The sequence below is a fragment of the Lottia gigantea genome (genome assembly GCF_000327385.1).
Source record: "Lottia gigantea unplaced genomic scaffold LOTGIsca_33, whole genome shotgun sequence".
Classification (NCBI taxonomy): Eukaryota; Metazoa; Mollusca; class Gastropoda; family Lottiidae; genus Lottia; species Lottia gigantea.
In genome coordinates, this window is record NW_008709110.1 from 874,876 (window position 1) to 893,522 (window position 18,647).

Genomic DNA, 18,647 nt, shown 5'->3' on the forward strand with positions numbered 1-18,647 from the left:
TTGTGTACAACGGAAATGCAGTTTGAATTATTAGTTGATAGATTAAATTCTATAAAGAAACTCTTACCAGACTTCTTACAATAATGATCTATAAACGTTTTTATCTTTCGAGTTGAAGATAAGATTCGGTTTCAAGGTAATATGGCTGATAGATAGGGTCGCTCTCCAGCGGGGTACCATCTAGTAATAGTATCCTTTGACGTGGTAACAAATAAACCATTTACCAATCCAAAAACAACATAATAATGGTGAAACATAGGTATAGCAGCTAAAGTTGACGTAGGCCTAAAGCCGTAGCGTAAGCCTACGATTCTTCGAATTATCGGGACGTACCGATCGTTTCACATGAGGAAGTATGTCAATCAAAAATGAGGAATTATTTCTTACTGAAAAGTGTTATGAAGTGTCTAGAAGTAATCATGCCCTGCCTGACGCCACATCCGTCAATGTTGGTCAACATACACAACAAACACGAAGTCCATGGAAGGTAACTGATGAAAGTACTTTCATCCAATTTTAAAAGTTCAAGGGAGGGAACTGATCGCAAAAGTTATGAGATGAATTAATTTTACAACACCCACAACATTCTATAATGAAAAATGGCATCAAGTGTCCATAAGAGTAAGCATAGGCTACCCTGTCTTGACCCACATCTACCATTGCAACACAATATGGCTACTACAAACATTTACTATGTTAAGAAGACAAATTATAAACAAATTTGAGTGATACCCCTCGCAATGAAACCAATTGCCAAAGAAATGTGAGCATTGGATTCAATTTGGACGCTGTTTCAAAAAAAAGCAGGCGTATGGCCTTAATGGAGAGAGACCGATCGTTTAACCCAACATCCCAGTCAGAATGTCCATTTGATGGTAGTTAGGAATATATGTTTTATGTGCTACATACGAAAAGGTCAGTGGCTCAACTAGATGGGTAGGTTAACATAATTGGGCCCCTCCCTGGGCTTTGTTTTAACATAATTAATTTTTGTCTGAGGTGGGGCCCGTGGACTTGGTTCAACCAGTTTCTACGGTAGTTGAGTCACTGGAAAAGTTAGACAGGTCTTTATTCAAACTGTAGTCTGTGAGCTATTGGGTTGAAGTCCACGACGTAATTGAAATTCATCTCTACGACATTGACACTCAGGTTAAGTGACATGTCTAATTGTAATATTCATAAATATCCAGAAGGACATTAATTAATTGGTCAAAGACTTCAATGACCTAAAACACATGTTGCATCAAAATTCAGTTTAAATCATTTTTTTTTAATTGGATTATTTATTCATACAATTACAAACTAATTCCACCAGCATCGATCAAATGACCCAGAGATTCGAACATCTGAAATATTAAGAACGAAACGTTTTAATATAAATTTATATAGAACCTTTAATACAACAATCTTTGGTCGTGTTGCCGAGAATCAAATCAACGCAATGGTGAATTGCGATCAGATATTGTATAACCATACAGTTAAAATATATATTTAATTTATATTCTTTTTTAGATAGGATCCATGATCTTTTATACAACAAGAAATAAAAATCCGTTCAAGCAAGACAGTTCCATCAATCAAAAACCTCGTCTAAACAATGGCAAAATCGAGTAAAGGATATTGAGACCAATCTATCTAAATGACACGATACAATTTAATACTTACAATGGTCCAGTAGTGAACAAATTCGTGTTCGCTAACTTCATTGTTATCTGTAATATTAATAAAATTGGGTTTTTATTATGGGCAACCATTTACAACCATAATTGTGTTGCTATCACAACTAATATATAATTTGTATTTTTTTTTCGTAGAAATAAACATAAACATTGATTATCTCATTTTAAAAAAAAACAATTATTTGTATATTACCATCATAGTCCATGAGTTTGAAGAAGTTGTCATAATCGTGTTTTTCAAGAAGATTATCGTTGTCAACGTCATAAACATTGTATAATTCAAGAGATAAAGCATGAAGACTGGGGCTTGTGTTGTTGATATATTGTGTATATTCAGCATGGCTTACTCTTCCGTCGTCTGGAATACAATAATAAAATACGAATTAGTCATGAGGATGATTGAAATTAATGCTCAAAATCTCAATCACTTCAATGTTTCTTACTTCCGTAACATTTTACCTAACACTCAATTGTAATATACGAAAGACCCATTAACAATCTGGTGGTGAAATACCTGTATTGCCATAAAATGTTACTGAGATGACAGAAGGTGGCTATGACAGACAGGGAATTTAAAGTATACTTACTTGGATTGGTATCGTAGATCATGAAGGTGTAATCAATCTCAGCTCTTTCATAAATACCATCTTGATTAGCATCATTGGCATGAAACATTTCTCTAGCTGTTTCATTGTATGGCTGCAAAATATTTCTGAAAAAACAAAAATATTTGTTATAAGTCAATGTCAAAAATATCATGTTGTTTGCTTTTGGTTTGTCTGACAATATAGTATGGGAACTTCAATGCGCATACTGTTAGATGTTCATATTTATTCTATACAGGATATTGGGTACATGGGTCTAAAACTTCAGTTGATTGCAAAGCTGATCTATTGACTATGCAATTAGATTGATAAAAAAGATATTGTATATGTTGTATTATACTTACGCGGAGCAAGCTGTAAAGCAAATCAAAGCGATGATATATGACAGCATATTTGGATTCTGAAAAAGAGACCCTACTACGGTTAGTCGTGTTTATTTCACGAGGGTATAAGTGCCCGGTTCATAAAAGCAGAAATTGTCAGTAAATTCTTCATCAAAGTGCCCAATAATTATCAAGTCAACTTTGTTTTTTTTTCTAATAATGCCAGAAAAGTAATTCTTGTTTTATGAACTTCGTTTGGGTTTAACTTTCTCCAAAACACATCGATATTTAAAATTATTTCTAGCATTGGCTTCATTTCTTAGTCTTATTTCATATAATCAAATCAAAATATAGCCTTAACCGCGTGCACAGTGCCAATTTTAACTCAAAGGTAACAAGTATGAGGTGCGAAGTGAAGCATTTCTTAGAGATCATCAAAAACCCATAAAATTGTAGTAAACATTTTCTTAGAAAAGAATGAAAATTGAACATTACCTGTTGTAAATTCCAAATTGACTATAAAGTGACCGATGAAAGATTGTGAGCTTATCTATATACCTACCTATCCTACTTAATTCCATGATAAGATAAGCGGTAAAAACGTGGCACCTCTATAGCACTGATCCCGTTTAACTTTATATAACACTGTGAAAATACAATAAGGTTTCCTGATCACGATACGTTCACCACCCACACTGACATCTAAATTTTTATATTTTCCCCTAAAACCTAGAAAATATATAAATATTGTATATAATTCATTCTATTATTTGGTAGTACATGATAAGTACTAATTGATAAGAAGTGCCAGATTTTTAATCTCACGCTATTTCTATATTCAAATCAACACTATGATGTTTCTGAGCAGTGTTCTGATTGTCTTCACTCTATTGTCGAGCATATATTGGTATTGTACTTCTTATTTCTATTTTATTCATTAGCTTTTTGATTTAAATAACTATTGTTTTCGAAGTATTTTCGTAGTCATTGCCGTAACAAGGAGTAGGATGACCAATAAAGGTGTGTCATACTGGCCGATATTCCTATCTAAAAGTTCACGATCTACCAAAGAATTAGTGAATTTTAATTGCAGCATTAAGAAGTTGTAGATGCCCCATTTTATTATTTTCAGTCAACATGCCCACAATTCAACAGCTGACTTGTATGACAGAGCTATAAGTGATGTATGGAGTTCTTCAGACTATGATGACGATGGTGTATTTTCCAGAGCAGAATTAGCAAGAGTGTTCAAGCATTATGACACCAATCGTACGTAAAGTTATATTTTATTATTCTGACTTAAATGTATCACAAAGGGTTTAACGTCAAAGAATAGTATATGAATTTAGCATTGCGCTTCTAAGTACATTATTACCAAGACCAAATTGATGTCTGAGTCACGCGTTCAATATCCCAGGCTTATAGCGAGGCTCGATTTGTTCTGAAAAGTTTTTTTCTGATTTCAGATGACGGTAAAGTAAATCGCCATGAATATGTTAACTTCGTGATCAAACCAAATCCACAACTTGCCGAATACAGTCATTTTCTGTTTAATAATTACGATGCAAACAAAGATCATCATATTGATGATAATGATCTTGATATGTTACTGATGAAGATGGATCAAGATCGTAAGTAACCTGTTATTGAGATTTTACAATCGCAAGGAGACAGCCATCATCAAAATAAGACTGTAAAAAACCATATCCATAAATCAATGCAACGTTCAGCCCGATTTCGTACATTTACAACCGGTTGTGCGAGGCACATTTAAAGAAACTAATTTATTGGAGTTGTGGATGAAGCTAATGAGACCTATTCACAGATCAAAGTGGGATGGGGTATGCAACATGACTACCACCTAACTAATTAGAACATTGTTTTTCAGATAATGGTGTTGTTTCTAAGGCTGACTTTTATGCTTATTGGCATTTAGTAAGTTTTCCCTTTAGTATGTGTTATCTTTAAATGAAAGATAAACAGAAAGACATATTTACGTTCAAGTTGCATAGCGAACGTGTGCTATATGAGTGTAACTCCAAATAACATGTTTTAGAGTCTGTTTTAATACTAATTTCTAGTTTGTATTTGATAGAAATGTGATTAAATGTTCTGTTTTCAGCTATTGAAAGCTTCGGCACATCTTCATGGTCATGGTGCACACTTACAAGGTTAAACCTTATTTGTAAAGCAAGTTAAAGATGTATTAAATTTACAGATATAGTTATAGCCTTTCATTAACGATAATACCCAACTACCAAAGCTCAATTTAGATAATGCTTATTGAAACATGGAATTAAAGTTGAATCGTGTAAGGGGACAAATAACACTGCTTAGTAATATTTTCATATTTATTGTATCAAGGCAAAATTTGAATAATTAAAAAGGTATCCATTCATGAAAGCAATAAATAAAAACATATGTCTCAAGTAACCCTGACAATGATTTCAAAAAACATGTTTGATTACTCAGTCTTAAACACAACAATATATACATTGGAAATCATTCAAACACTTCTATACAGACTCCATATAACTTATAGTTTCTCACTAAATATAACAAATAAACTTGACAGATCACTTTCTTATATTTATAATCACCTGTCAAGTAAAAATACCAATTATACTTGACAAATAACTTCCATATAGTAAATCCTTTTTCAAGGAAATATAACAATGAAGTGCCAAGTAAATATGTATCCATTTGACAAATAACTTTCTTATATTAATAAACTGTCAAGTAGATACAATTTGACACATAACTATATATTATTTATAATAAATTGTCAAGTAAGTTAACAATCAAATCTGAAAAGTAATATTATTATATTTATAATGAACTTTCAAGTAAATATAACAAACAAATAACTTTCTTATATGAATAAATGTCAAGTAAATTCAACAATTTCTTATATCTTGCCAAATAAATTTAATTATGAAACTTATTTTCTTAGTTAATTTACACACATAGCATTCAATCCATTTACACAATAAACTCTTTCAATAAAATAGTGGTGTTCAAAGAAATTAGTGTAATAATCCAAATATTCTTTTCAGATGTATTAAAAAGTGTAAATAAAAAATATTACTACTCCCAATTTAGGAAATGTCTTGTCTTATACAATCTAGATAAATCTATATCTAGGCCCAAGCTAAATCCGGATCTAGAATTAAAGACATATCTTGTTACTTGATCCTAGATAGAGATTTATTTAGATTGATTTCCATCAAGACAATAATAAAATTTGTTCAATATATTTAAACAAAAAGAAAAAAGTGAAAGTTTTCACATGCATATGAAAATTTTACCTTAAAATTACAATTAATATTCTACAGCAATGCACAAAAACATAATTATTGTATCATACAAATTTTTTGTAAAAAATGAAAAAAAACAATGATGTTTTCCAAAAAATAGATGAAAAATGAAAATAATTTATGGAGATATGATGAAATAATATTATACAATGCACAGTGTGGTTTTGAAAGGGGAATGTACAAACAGAAAGGTCAATAATAAAGTCTGTTGTATTCATATACAATCATACATGAATATTATACAAATGAATACAGTGATACACACATTATATATATTCATCCTTCAGGACAAACACATGAATATACTGTTATTCACAAAATTAACATTTGCATAGAAAACATTAAACTATCCAAACACACTATTGAAGTTGAAGGACAAGAATATTGCACAAGAAACACAGTCTTTGATGAGCCAAATATTGCACAAGAAACACAGTCTTTGATGAGCCAAATATTGCACATGACACACTTGTCAAAATTAAAATACCCCTAAAATTAATATTGGTCACTGAATCTTGGAAAAGCCTTGCAAAGGTAATGTTGCCTTAACAAGAATAACCTATCACATTAACTTTAGTTATAAATACAAGATTTTTTTTTGAAAGAGCAAAAAATAATAACACAATATGTAGACAATTAAGAGGTTATGTATAGACTGAAAGTATGGAATCCAGAAAATAATAAAAAATTTTGATTTCAATTAATGAAGATTAAACAGTAGTGGCTTATAAAAGGTTGTTGAGGACATAACACTAAAAGATAGTTAGGTTTCAGGCAACAAATACAAAAAATATTTTCATGGTTATGGTCACAAGATACTATAAATAAGCCATTGTTTCAATACGAATTTTGTCAGAAACAATAACCAATTACTGAACAACTCACCATTTCAACAATTATAAAGGATGAATTCATACATAATATTAAGAAAATATCAAATTTAACTCAGTATTTGTCAACCTGGCCAATAATTTTTTAAGCTTTACCTTATTGTTAAGAAATTGTTAGAAAAATTATTACAAATAGGTAACTTGTCATTAAAGTTTTAATATTTGGTCAATATTTAGTTACACTTGGCCCTGACATTTTTTTTTTAAAGTTTTTTTCTTAAAAATTTTACTGACCAATGCTTCATGTTGCTTTATTATAATTTTAATATGGGAATGGAAATCTTATTTTAAAAGAAACCTGACCAGCCACAAAATTCTGAGTTGAAATGTGAAATTCTCTTGAGTCAAAAAAAACAGAAATGATATATAAAAAGGAAATTGATAACAAATTAGGAGGCCAGCTCACTATAACAAATTATAACATATATGGGGTAGAATCTCACACAAAAAACACAAAATATTAAATACATTATAGGAGCATTTTATCCAAATTTCAATTTCAAAAACTTTACAAAGGAAAATTTGTCCAGATATTCACAAGATTGCCTTCCAAAAGGATATCATTCAGTGTTTTGGCCTTGCACTAAAATGTACTTAAATATAATAGAGATAATTATCTATAAGATTTCTATAGAGTATTACCAGAAAGGTTTTGAATTATACAAAATTCACCATTGTACATGTACATCTATTAGTCTTCATGACCATTTGTACGTTTGCAATTTTTTTTAGTAGCATCCAATAGACTGATGTGAATGTTCTTTAAATTAACATATTTAAGAGATTATTTCAATATGAGAAAGTAATCTTATGTTATTAATATCATAAACATCTAATATTTACCCTGACAATTAACTAAAAATAAAACCATATAGCATAAAATACACAGGGAGTATTTTTTGTAATATCATTCTGTGTTGACCAGAAATTCTAGATAATCACTATGTTAACAGATTAATATCACTCTATAATATTCTAGATAAGAACAAAATCACAGTCTCATCATAAAGAAGTCCAGTAAAGAAGTCCACATAATAAGTTGCTGTGTCAGATGAAATACATATTTCACACACAATGCACAAAATAAACTTGAAGAATCTTTCAATAGGTGTTTTAATTCATCACTTGCATTCTAGTCCCAACAATTTATAAATGCTGATGCAAAATATGACAAAGATTATTCCATATTGAAAAATGTTTAAGACACTATACATAATTAAATACAAAGACTGAAGTAAAGTATGAACAAGAGGAATAAATGATTTATTAAAAATTTTATTTGAAGCAATATTTAAAATATTAACACCAATCTTCTTCGTCATCATCAGAATCTTGTAAAGGAATATTACTATCACTTCTCATTTCATATTTCTCAGCTTTACGAGATTTCGTTTTAGGTTTAAATCCATTTGGAAGAGTTCCTCCTGATCTAGATGATGATGCTCCTCCACGAACACGTTCCCTACCATCTTGTGGTACATCATCAAACTGATTGGCTAATATACGACTCCTATCACCAGTTCTGATATCTGGAGATCTATTAGAATGGGCACTTTGATCTCTGTCTGTTCCACGTTCACGACTCCACGATCTCTCTCGGTCTCGGTCACGACCGTACCCACTAGTTCTTTGAGCACTTGAACTTGAGTGTTTATTTAAATTATTTCGCTCTGTGGGACTATAGGGCTCTGGCCTACTTAATCTCCCTGGAGGTGCCACATGGTGTGGATGAGCAGAAATGTTTAGTTTGGGTAATCGCGTTGGAGAGGCATTTAAACGTGGAAAATTAATACTGCCAGGGCTTCGAGTTTGCGTAGGTATTGTTGGAGACGGCATCACTCTAGGCATATTACTGTCTTTTAATTTAGGTTGAGCAAGATTCAACGAAGATGGTTTATTCGGGACAGATGGTAGTTTTCTGCCTGCTGATCGCTTCGGTGGGGATTGTAATGGACTCGGACTACGTGAACGATCGCGTAAAATTGCTGATCCATAATATTCTTGCTGTGGTGATGATCCATTAGCATTAGATGTAGGACTAGGTGATCGTGTCTCTAATGATGTTGAGCGATAAAATGTGCTATCTCTATCTCTTCTATGAGGGCTAGGACTTGGTAAAGGAGAACCATTTTGTCCACCATAATGTGGCATTCTATTTCTAGATCTACTTCTAGTATGTAACTGGGGTGAATTGGGATTACTATCTGTATCATATTTAACTGAAAATATACAATATTTACAATTATATTGAAAGCTCCATCTTCAAGTCTATAAGTTTGTTAATGTTTAAGTTTAGTATGATAGGAGACAATTTGTTTCAGATAATTGTTGAATTAATATCAAACTAAAAATATCATAGATAAAACAAGAAACAAAACATATAGCAGACAAATACAAACTCTTACCACTAGTAAATGGTTTACGTCTCTCATGTTCAGCTATTGTGTGGGCTTGATCAACTATGTTGGAGACAGCTGAAGCAAACCCCACATCAAAACGTCTTGGTGATGGTGAACGCCTTGAAGGTAGGGGAGAAGCACGAGGAGAACCATAAGGACTATGTGGACTATGAGCTCTAGGTGATAAAGGTGTGGTTGGTAATGATGGTGGGCCACGACTATTATCAGAACCAGTTCTATTCAGTTTATTATGACCAGCGTGTTCTGGGCGTAATCCTCCTGAAAAATCTTGACCACTCTGAAATAAACAAAAATTAATTTGGTGATGGAATTCTTGAGTTTACATTGAAACACAATAAGATACATTATTTCGAATATATGAGAATGACAAAATTGGAAGAGATGATTATGTGTTATGAAATATTCAGATATATGTAATTGAATTTAATTCTTGTTAGATATTCAAACTTGGAAACTGTCTGGGTTGTTATACAAGCACATGATAAGAAAACAGAAACAAACACCTTGTGGATCATTTCATAGCAAAACAACATAAAAACCAATGGGGAGCAACTATTTCTTTATGATGGTCTGAACATCATTAGGGTAAAGGATTTCAAGACAAACATTGCTATATAGCAACTACAATCAAACATTCAACATGAACTTTAATTACTGTATATCCCTATTTTATATAGGATCAAACTTGGAACATAACCTAATGGGATGGTTTATAGCTTAATGCAATAAACATTGAACTAGATCTTGGTGACTGGAATGAAACTCTTCATACAACTATACCAAGACAATGTAGGAACTATTTTGAACTTTACTGAAATCTCATATGAACTGGACATTTATATGCCCCACATATCAAACTAAATCAAAGAAGAAATAAATCAAGACAGTCCAAAACTTTTTGAGAAATCACTAAACTGGGTATTGACTGTTCTTATACTTTTGACATATTATGGGGGATAACAAAAAGTCATTGTTCACACTGCTTCACTTATATAAGATCAACTACTAATAGTCTATAGAACGCTTATTATCCTATGCAAGTAGGCAAAGTTTGAAATTTCCACTAGATATCAAGCCTTTACTTTTCCTTAGAAGTCTTATAATATACACAAAGAACATCAATCAATTCCAAACCAAGACATGTCTATAGGGTTAACAATAAAGCCTTTGCCACAAGGTAATTACATCAGGAACATCATTGAATTAATATCAATAATATATTCTATTCTACTAGTACATCATATTGCTGGGTAGTTCTTTTAACATAGGGGTAGGATTTGACAACAGAGGTCTGAAATCTAATACAATATTCAATTCTACACCAGAGGGTTCTCTTGTCAACTGTATGACCATACAAGACAAACAAGAAACTGAAAACTTGACATGTGGCAGGGTGCATATAACAGCTCTACAACATTTGGTGTGTTCACATGTATCTGATCAATTCACCTCATTCAAACGTGACATGGATGCTGTAATTTGGTTAGCTGTTAAGGCTATTAATGAATTATCTTTACTATTTAAACTGGTATTAGATGCATTTACATCCAGGAGCTCTAATGACTACAAAATATTCAAAAAATTTTCATAACTAGAAATCAAACCACCGGTAACCATGTGGGTTGCTATGGCCGATCTCCATACCACAAGCTCATTGATACAATATACTAGAATCTTTGTATGATTGTAAATAATGTCAAGTCCAATTTTCAAATTGATCTGGCCTTCAGAGTTCCAAAATTAACAAGAATTTGCCAGTCTATAGGAATTATCTTCAAACTAGTGATGATAATTTCAACCCTGGACCAGTTAAGGTGCTATGGGATTGAATCCTTCTCAAAGTAAGAACAATTCTGATGCCATAGCCATTGGTTTCGAGATACAAATTAAACAATTCACTCATCACATATTTCAGAAAAATGGAAACAGGATTTTAAAAGAGAAAATAATTTTAGAAGTAGTAATAATGATAATAATAATACAAAATATTTATAATATTACTAATAATGATAATAATAATACTAATAATGTTAATAATAATATATAATAATGATAATAATAATACTAATAATGATAATAATAATATCAATAATGACAATAATAATTATGATAAGGTTTTTAATTGTCATGATAATGTATATAAATGGACATATATTGTTCAAGTGTAAAATTAATGATATATATAAGATAAACATTAATATCCTTCACCACCATTACCTCACAACTCAAATAACATTCACACTGTCTATTATTCAAAATAAATTGATTGATCTACTAGAATTATCTTATTTGAACGGAAAATTATTAAGTTTATGCCTAACTTACACTTAAGAGAACAAGTGAAGCACAAGTAAATCATTGAGTAGTCCTTCTACGCTTCAAATTTAATTTAAACAAACCTCATACAAACTCTGTTTGAGGATTAAAAAACAGTGTGAATATTACTAAACTTTATAGAAGATGGAAGAGAAATCATGCCCGTATCTTTAGGATCTAGAAGGCATATATATATCAATCACAAGAAAATTACCGTAACCATGAAATTTAAAATGAATTGTAAGAAAATTGACTAAGCCAAAAAGAAGATAATAAAAGCCAATTTCCCAGGGAGATAACTCTAATTTGCCTATTTCTACCTTTTTGGAATCGATGTCATCTTCATCATAGGAAAAGGAAGAATTTACATAACCACTGTAAACTTTGTGGAATCGACCCTAATGAGAAAAATAGCATATGATGCAGATATATCGGCCATTTTAGATTAGATTTTGGTAAATTATTTTGTATCTGTTATTTCCCTCATCTTGGCAAAACAAAAAAGATTCTGAACTCAATATGGAAGAGCAAGTTTTTACAATCTTCATGCAGCAATAAAAGAGAGTCAGAATCGCCAAAACAAAGCAATAGGTTAAGATCATATATTCCAACTGAGTATTTTAGTGATTTGGCATGGCATGCATTTACTTCTATCTTTTCCCTTATAAAAACTTATCCAGTATATCTTACTTTATAATATTGTCTCTATGGAAATGAAATGAAATTGAAGGAAACTTAGTTATCAAACTAACAAATGACAAGATCAAATCCTTAATCATGTAACTCCATATTATTTCAAAATTCAACAAAATTAATAAATATATAAATATACAGTCCGTCAAAACATAATTTTGAAACAATCATATTTCTTTTTTTAAGAAAACAACAAAATTTTAAGACATTTCTTAGTCTACAAGGTAAAATTTCAGATAATTTGTTTCCCTAGCAGAATAAAGACGGATTTTTTTAAAGGTATGAATTAAAATTTCAGAATATGGTTATCAACATTTCTATGTTTTATGTATTTATCACGCAAGCAATTCAATATACAGATGAAGATTTTCCTACAATTGTTTTTTGGCATATGACAGAATAAAGAGCTTTTGCTAATGATTATCCCAACCTCTAGTCCAAACTAATATTGTAAATAGCCTACCTGTATTCCATCATGGGGATCTTTCTTTTTCTTACTACTACCTCTTCGTAGAAAACTAAATGATCGCTGCCATACAGGTCCTTTATCGATGCTACAAAATCAAATTAAAAGATAGCATTAGATTTTTAAAATAAAACAGATTTCCCCATGTAATGTATTACCAACAATCTTAGTTACCAACTCCATAACCATTCTCAATATAGATTGTGTTGTCACTAACACTTCTTTTGAATCTCTTTAATATATTACAACTGTAAATGAAAACTCTATATTTTTAGCACTTTATGTGCAGGATATAATGAAACAAGTCAATGTTGTTCCCTAAAGATGTGTCTATATATCTATATTTAAGATGTTCAATAATTTACCTATGACCTCCCTCTGTATTTTCACCGTCTGAATGTTCAGAATCTAAACTCTGACTAGAACGGGCTGAAGAAGGTGTTCTCATGGCTCCCATTAATCGTCTGAATAAAGATGGTGGTCTCTGCAAATACACAAAATCTTTCCAAATTAATACGATTTCAATGAAAATCATAGAGCCCTCAAGAAATTTTGAGTTCATTTATACTTTTTATACATGATAATATATTACATTTCAGCCTGAAATAAAAAAAACATTTATGTGACAATAATAACTAAATTCATGGAAAATTTAAACATCTTGGAGAATAATGGTTTGTTTAATAAATCATACATAATATTATTATATCAAAATCTCTTATCAAAATAACAAAAAAATCAACAAATTCTAGGGAAATATTTATCATTGGAAAATTACAGGTTCCAGCTCTCTAGTGCTTAGCCTCGTAATAACTCGAAATTTTAGGTCAAGTTATCAGCAAATTATGCAAAAATTCAAAGTACATGAACAACTTTAGATAGACGGACAATGCAAAGTAAAACAGTATATAAAAAATATAACATGACTTTTTAATATGATGTTGTTTAACACAGAATAGTTTAAGTTTCATTTCAAAGTTCTAAAAATGATATCACTTGTGGATAAAAATATTAAATGCATACAGATATACATTTTATATGCAATCTTTAATTTTTTCATAAAACCTTGTAACCTCTCTACCATGCTAAGAAAAAAAAACTACTCTAATCTACAGCTACTAATTACTTTGCAAATAGAATATAAATATGTGAAAATAGAAAAAGGATTAATATGCATCTTCCATATTTTTATGAACAATCATATAGAATTTCTAAAACAGGCCAGATTGATTTTAGTGAAACAAAAAAATAAACATCAATCAATTTCAGGCTGATATTCACAGATGCTATGATGTTTTTTGCATTAGAATTTTAAACGAAGCTGTAATGATTTCCACTTAACATATTCTTTAAAAGTCATTGTCAATGACAAAGTCAAATTGTCTAGTCAATTCAAACTGTTCAAATGCACTTAAAACCCAAGTAAATCATTGGCTTAGCAAAGACAATCTATAAGGGTCAGAGGAAACACCTAAAACCCAAATAAACCTTAAAATCGTTAGTATTAAAGCTCTTGAATGTTTTTAAGATGTTTTAAGATGTAATTCAAGGTAGAGGTGCACACAATTTTATTTAGTGAATTGTGAAATAAATTACAAAATAACATTCTAAATGTGAAAATCACTGATATATTTTGAACTTTGCCATATAACATGCTGTCATACAATTGAAATCAAATTAAGTGGCAAATTCAGGACCTATACCTGCTAGACACATAAGATATAATACCACTATGTTCATATCCCAAGATCTATTTTCTTGGTTTAGTTAGGGCCAGGCTAACTTTCAATTGAGTTTTTAAATGATGCATGGATTTGAGCAGGTTGCGACATTTGAATTATTGCTCAATGGTATATCTGGGGTATTTTTTCTGTTATCGGACAGTATAATAATATCATCTCTGGCTCTCTGTTACCTGAGGCCAATCATCATCATCATGGGTCTGTGACATATTAACCTTGAGTGTCTAACCAGATATCTTTTAAGAATCATGAATGGATCGAAAATCAGCCACCATAGTATATGGCAAAGTAACAATATAGTACAAAAATACTCTACTCTAAGCAAACAAGTGAAAATCCATAGGTTTAAATATTTTGCACCTATCCTGAGACACTTTTTTTTAAGAAACTCCAAAAATTTAACGAAAATAACAAATCTGATTAAAATACAGTTTATCAGTCTTAAGTTGAACTGATATTTCTCTGCAACAAGTCTGTTGAAGTACATAGTTTAACACTGTCATGTTCTCATATTCAATCCAGTATGATAGGTTTATAATGCTAGGTTGCCTATAGTTTCCTAGCACATTTCTGCATACATTGGCACAGATGAATATCTTGACAACTTGGACATTGTCCATCCAGTCTCCCTGTTGTCTCACATGTCAACACTTCAAATACAATTGCCATTGTCACCTCAATACACAATTTGAATTGATACCATGATGTTATTGAACATTTACAGGTAAAAAATTAACTGTATTTTAATCAGATTGAAAATAAACCTTTTACAAACTTATATCTGTTTAGATCCATTGAAACAAAAGGATTACATTTTATACATATTTTGTGCTAATAAAATTTGTGTTACAACAATAAGTTTTAGTATCAGATTCTGTTAGGTGCCAATAAAAGAGACAAAGTAAAAGGTTCCCAACTTGTTTTATCCATATAGCATCTTTCCCTTGGAATTATAACAAATCCAAGAGAAAATGAAATGAAATGAATGGAGTTTTACGTCCTACTTTTCTGCACCATGTAAATCCAAGAGAAAGGTCATGTTAGCAAGCAAAGATCTAAAAGATTGATCCTTGTACAATATGACATTACGATGAAATATAATTACACAAAGTACATAACCATATATTTGTGTGTTTCAAGAACACTGGTTGGCCTACTGAACATATTGTAATGATGTCTCATTCTCTTATTTACTGTTTACACGACTATACCCTGTACGATTTTCTTGTTTAATGGTCTAAGATGTTCCCGAGACCAACTGTATTTTTTGATATAATGAAAAGATTTCACAAAAGCAGGAACAAAATATTGGGGAAAAGTTGCTATAAACTTATTCACCAATGCTCGATCTCAATATACTACAGCTCCATTTAATTTCTTTTTCTTTATTTTCTGTGAGTTACTTTACTAATAATCATAATTTATACAAACTTATCATCTTTTACAAAGCGCTAGAAATTTTGATTGACCAGAGTATTGGATTGGTTGGGCAAGCAAACATGCCTTTCTAAAAATATCTTCAGATCTTGGTATGAATGAGTGAAGTAACAATTTAATTCAACGAAATATTGGAGCTGTTTTTTCCACAACTGAAACAAGCTGAAAATGTATGAACCATTCCCAAAGTGGGTTGACTTGTGTAAATATTATAAAAATTGAAAAAGTGTCAAAATGCAGGATGCTACATTAATAATATCCAAAAAGATAAAAGAAAATTAAATTTGGTAAGGAATTTACCTCTTCTGAATCAAAATCCTAAAGAGAAAAAAATCAAGAAAAATCAAATACTAGAATCAAAATACATGAGTATAAAAATACTGGTTTCTTCAAACATAATTACACAGAGCCATGTGGACTCTATAAAAGAGATCCTATATTGACAGACTCAGTGTTAAAGTGGTATCAGGTGATTCAAAAGCTAGAAATTTTTATTGTAAAACCCTCCAAGGAACCTTGCCCATCTTCCCTGCTATTGATATGAAAATAATGCTATAGAAATATGATAAGCATGATAATGTGAAAAATTACATGGACAAAATATTTGATAAAAATAACATAAAAGCAATGTGATATTTAATATTGAAAGTTTCAGCAAAGATTTCCAAAAAAAAAAAAATTAAATATTTCTATAGATAATGATCATAGCAAAATAAAATAAATATTAACACTGAAGTTTTAAATTATGCAAGAAAATAAGGAGACGGACAAAATGGAAAAATCTAAATCAGTCACAGCAAAAATATGAATCAGTCAGTATCATCAAAAAATGAACCAGTTTCTGTATATTCTAAACAGAATCCAAATCTGAGCCAAAACTTCAAAAAATGCTTAATGACTTCAGTTACATAAACTTTCAAATTTGAGTCGGTAACTTCATTATCTCATTAATAATTTCAAAAGCAATATGAGTTAATAAAATCTGAACTAATTACTTCATCAAAAAGTTTCATCAAAAAATCTGAGCCAGTTTCATCACAAAATCTGTGTCAGTTTTATCACAAAACCCGAGCCAATTTCATCACAAAATCTGGGCCAGTTTCATCATTAAAAACTGAGTCAGTTTTATCACAAAACCCGAGACAGTTTCATCACAAAATCTGAGCCAGTATCATCAAAAAATCTGAGCCAGTTTCATCACAAAATCTGAGTCAGTTTTATCACAAAACCCGAGCCAGTTTCATCAAAAAATCTGAGACAGTTTCATCAAAAAATCTGAGCCAGCTTTATCACAAAATCTGAGTCAGTTTTATCACAAAACCCGAGCCAGTTTCATCACAAAATCTGGGTCAGTTTCATCACAAAATCTGCGTCATTTCAATCACAAAATCTGAGCCAGTTTTATCACAAAACTCTGAGCCAGTTTCATCACAAAATCTGAGTCAGTTTCATAATAAAATTTGAGTCAGTTTCACCAAAGTTCTGAGCAAGTTGCATTACAAAACCTGAGCCAGTTTCATCACAAAATCTGAGTCAGTTTCATTATAAAATCTGAGACAGTTTGAACAAAAATCTGAGACAGTTTCATCACAAAACCTGAGCCAGTTGCATTACAAAACCTGAGCCAGTTTCATCACAAAATCTGAGTCAGTTTCATTATAAAATCTGAGTTAGTTTCACCAAAAATCTGAGCAAGTTGCATAACAAAACCAGAGACAGTTTCATCACAAAATCTGAGTCAGTTTCATCTTAAAATCTGAGTCAGTTTCTTTTTAAAATCTGAGTCCGTTTCACCAAAAATCTGAGCCAGTTGCATTACAAACCCTGAGTCAGTTTCATCACAAAACCTGAGTCAGTTTCATTATAAAATCTGAGCCAGTTTCACCAAAAATCTGAGCCAGTTGCATTACAAAACCTAAGTTAGTTTCATCACAAAATCTTAGTCAGTTTCACCAAAAATCTAAATAATACGAAGCTGAGAAAAACATAATGAAAAGGAAATTGAAAAAACAAAGCAATGAGGAGAAATGAGGTGAATGTGGTGAAATGACAATGAAATAAAAGATGACAATAAGTTGGTGATGTTAAATAGAATCACCGAGTGATAAATGGTGTTGTTAGTTCCCCATGCGGCTTAAAGTTAAATCACAACATGCATTGATGTAAAAATTGTGTGAAAAATTGTAGTTTGTGGTAAATAGAAGTCAATTACCTCGTCTTTATCTTCAATCTGTAAAGGATTAAATGAGAGATGTGTAATCTATAGAACAGAACACAGTGGATTACATTTAACACAAAACATACACAGTTCTTACTCTAATATTCTACTATATACCCAATCTGTATCATACAGCCTTGTTCAAATATTCATTTCTTTTTAATTATAATTTGAGTTAGCCAGTCATTAAACAAACTGTAATTTAGTATGGGAGTAATGTTTTTGTCTGTGGTATTTAATGGCATTCAAACATCAATTTTCTCTCATAAATTTTTATTACTATGAGAGGCCTGTGAAGCTTTGGTACATTGAAAGATAGAATATTTTGAAAAAGAACTCCAAAGCACATTTGTAAGACAAAAACTGTAATGGTTTAATATTTTTGGATGCGAATGATAATCATTTATAAATTTGTAACCCGAATCTTTCTAAAAAAATGTATCGTAATCTTATACCATTACAATTTGCATTTACAATATTACATACAAAACACATTTAAACCAGTTTACATTGGGTTAAACGGGGATGTTTAATTTATCTG

At 30.9% G+C, this 18,647-nt stretch overlaps 2 protein-coding genes across 2 annotated transcripts; both read right to left on the reverse strand.

The window, feature by feature from the left end:
* Positions 1 to 1,264: 1,264 nt before the first annotated feature.
* Positions 1,265 to 3,116, reverse strand: LOTGIDRAFT_232909 (hypothetical protein). Its single transcript, XM_009058227.1, has 6 exons — positions 3,103 to 3,116; positions 2,629 to 2,684; positions 2,267 to 2,391; positions 1,873 to 2,037; positions 1,666 to 1,712; positions 1,265 to 1,346 (listed from the first exon to the last, which is right to left on the reverse strand). Exons 2-6 carry the CDS (start codon positions 2,673 to 2,675, stop codon positions 1,296 to 1,298), a joined length of 435 nt encoding a protein of 144 aa, XP_009056475.1. The 5' UTR covers positions 2,676 to 2,684; positions 3,103 to 3,116; the 3' UTR covers positions 1,265 to 1,295.
* A 4,997-nt stretch (positions 3,117 to 8,113) lies between these two features.
* LOTGIDRAFT_162269 (hypothetical protein) lies at positions 8,114 to 14,660 on the reverse strand (the record flags this gene model as incomplete). The annotated part of the gene is made up of 7 exons (XM_009058228.1): positions 8,114 to 9,033; positions 9,220 to 9,511; positions 10,684 to 10,797; positions 11,871 to 11,948; positions 12,707 to 12,797; positions 13,075 to 13,193; positions 14,625 to 14,660. 7 exons carry the CDS (start codon positions 14,658 to 14,660, stop codon positions 8,114 to 8,116), a joined length of 1,650 nt encoding a protein of 549 aa, XP_009056476.1.
* Between the last annotated feature and the right edge of the window lie 3,987 nt (positions 14,661 to 18,647).

Excerpts from the sequence above, each read along its gene's own strand:
- LOTGIDRAFT_232909 (XM_009058227.1), bottom strand. The coding sequence starts at position 2,675 with ATGCTGTCATATATCATCGCTTTGATTTGCTTTACAGCTTGCTCCGC. Across the intron at positions 2,392-2,628 it reads TGCTTTACAGCTTGCTCCGC|AAATATTTTGCAGCCATACA; the intron begins GTAAGTATAATA and ends TTGTTTTTTCAG. Across the intron at positions 1,713-1,872 it reads CAAACTCATGGACTATGATG|ATAACAATGAAGTTAGCGAA; the intron begins GTAATATACAAA and ends TTAATATTACAG.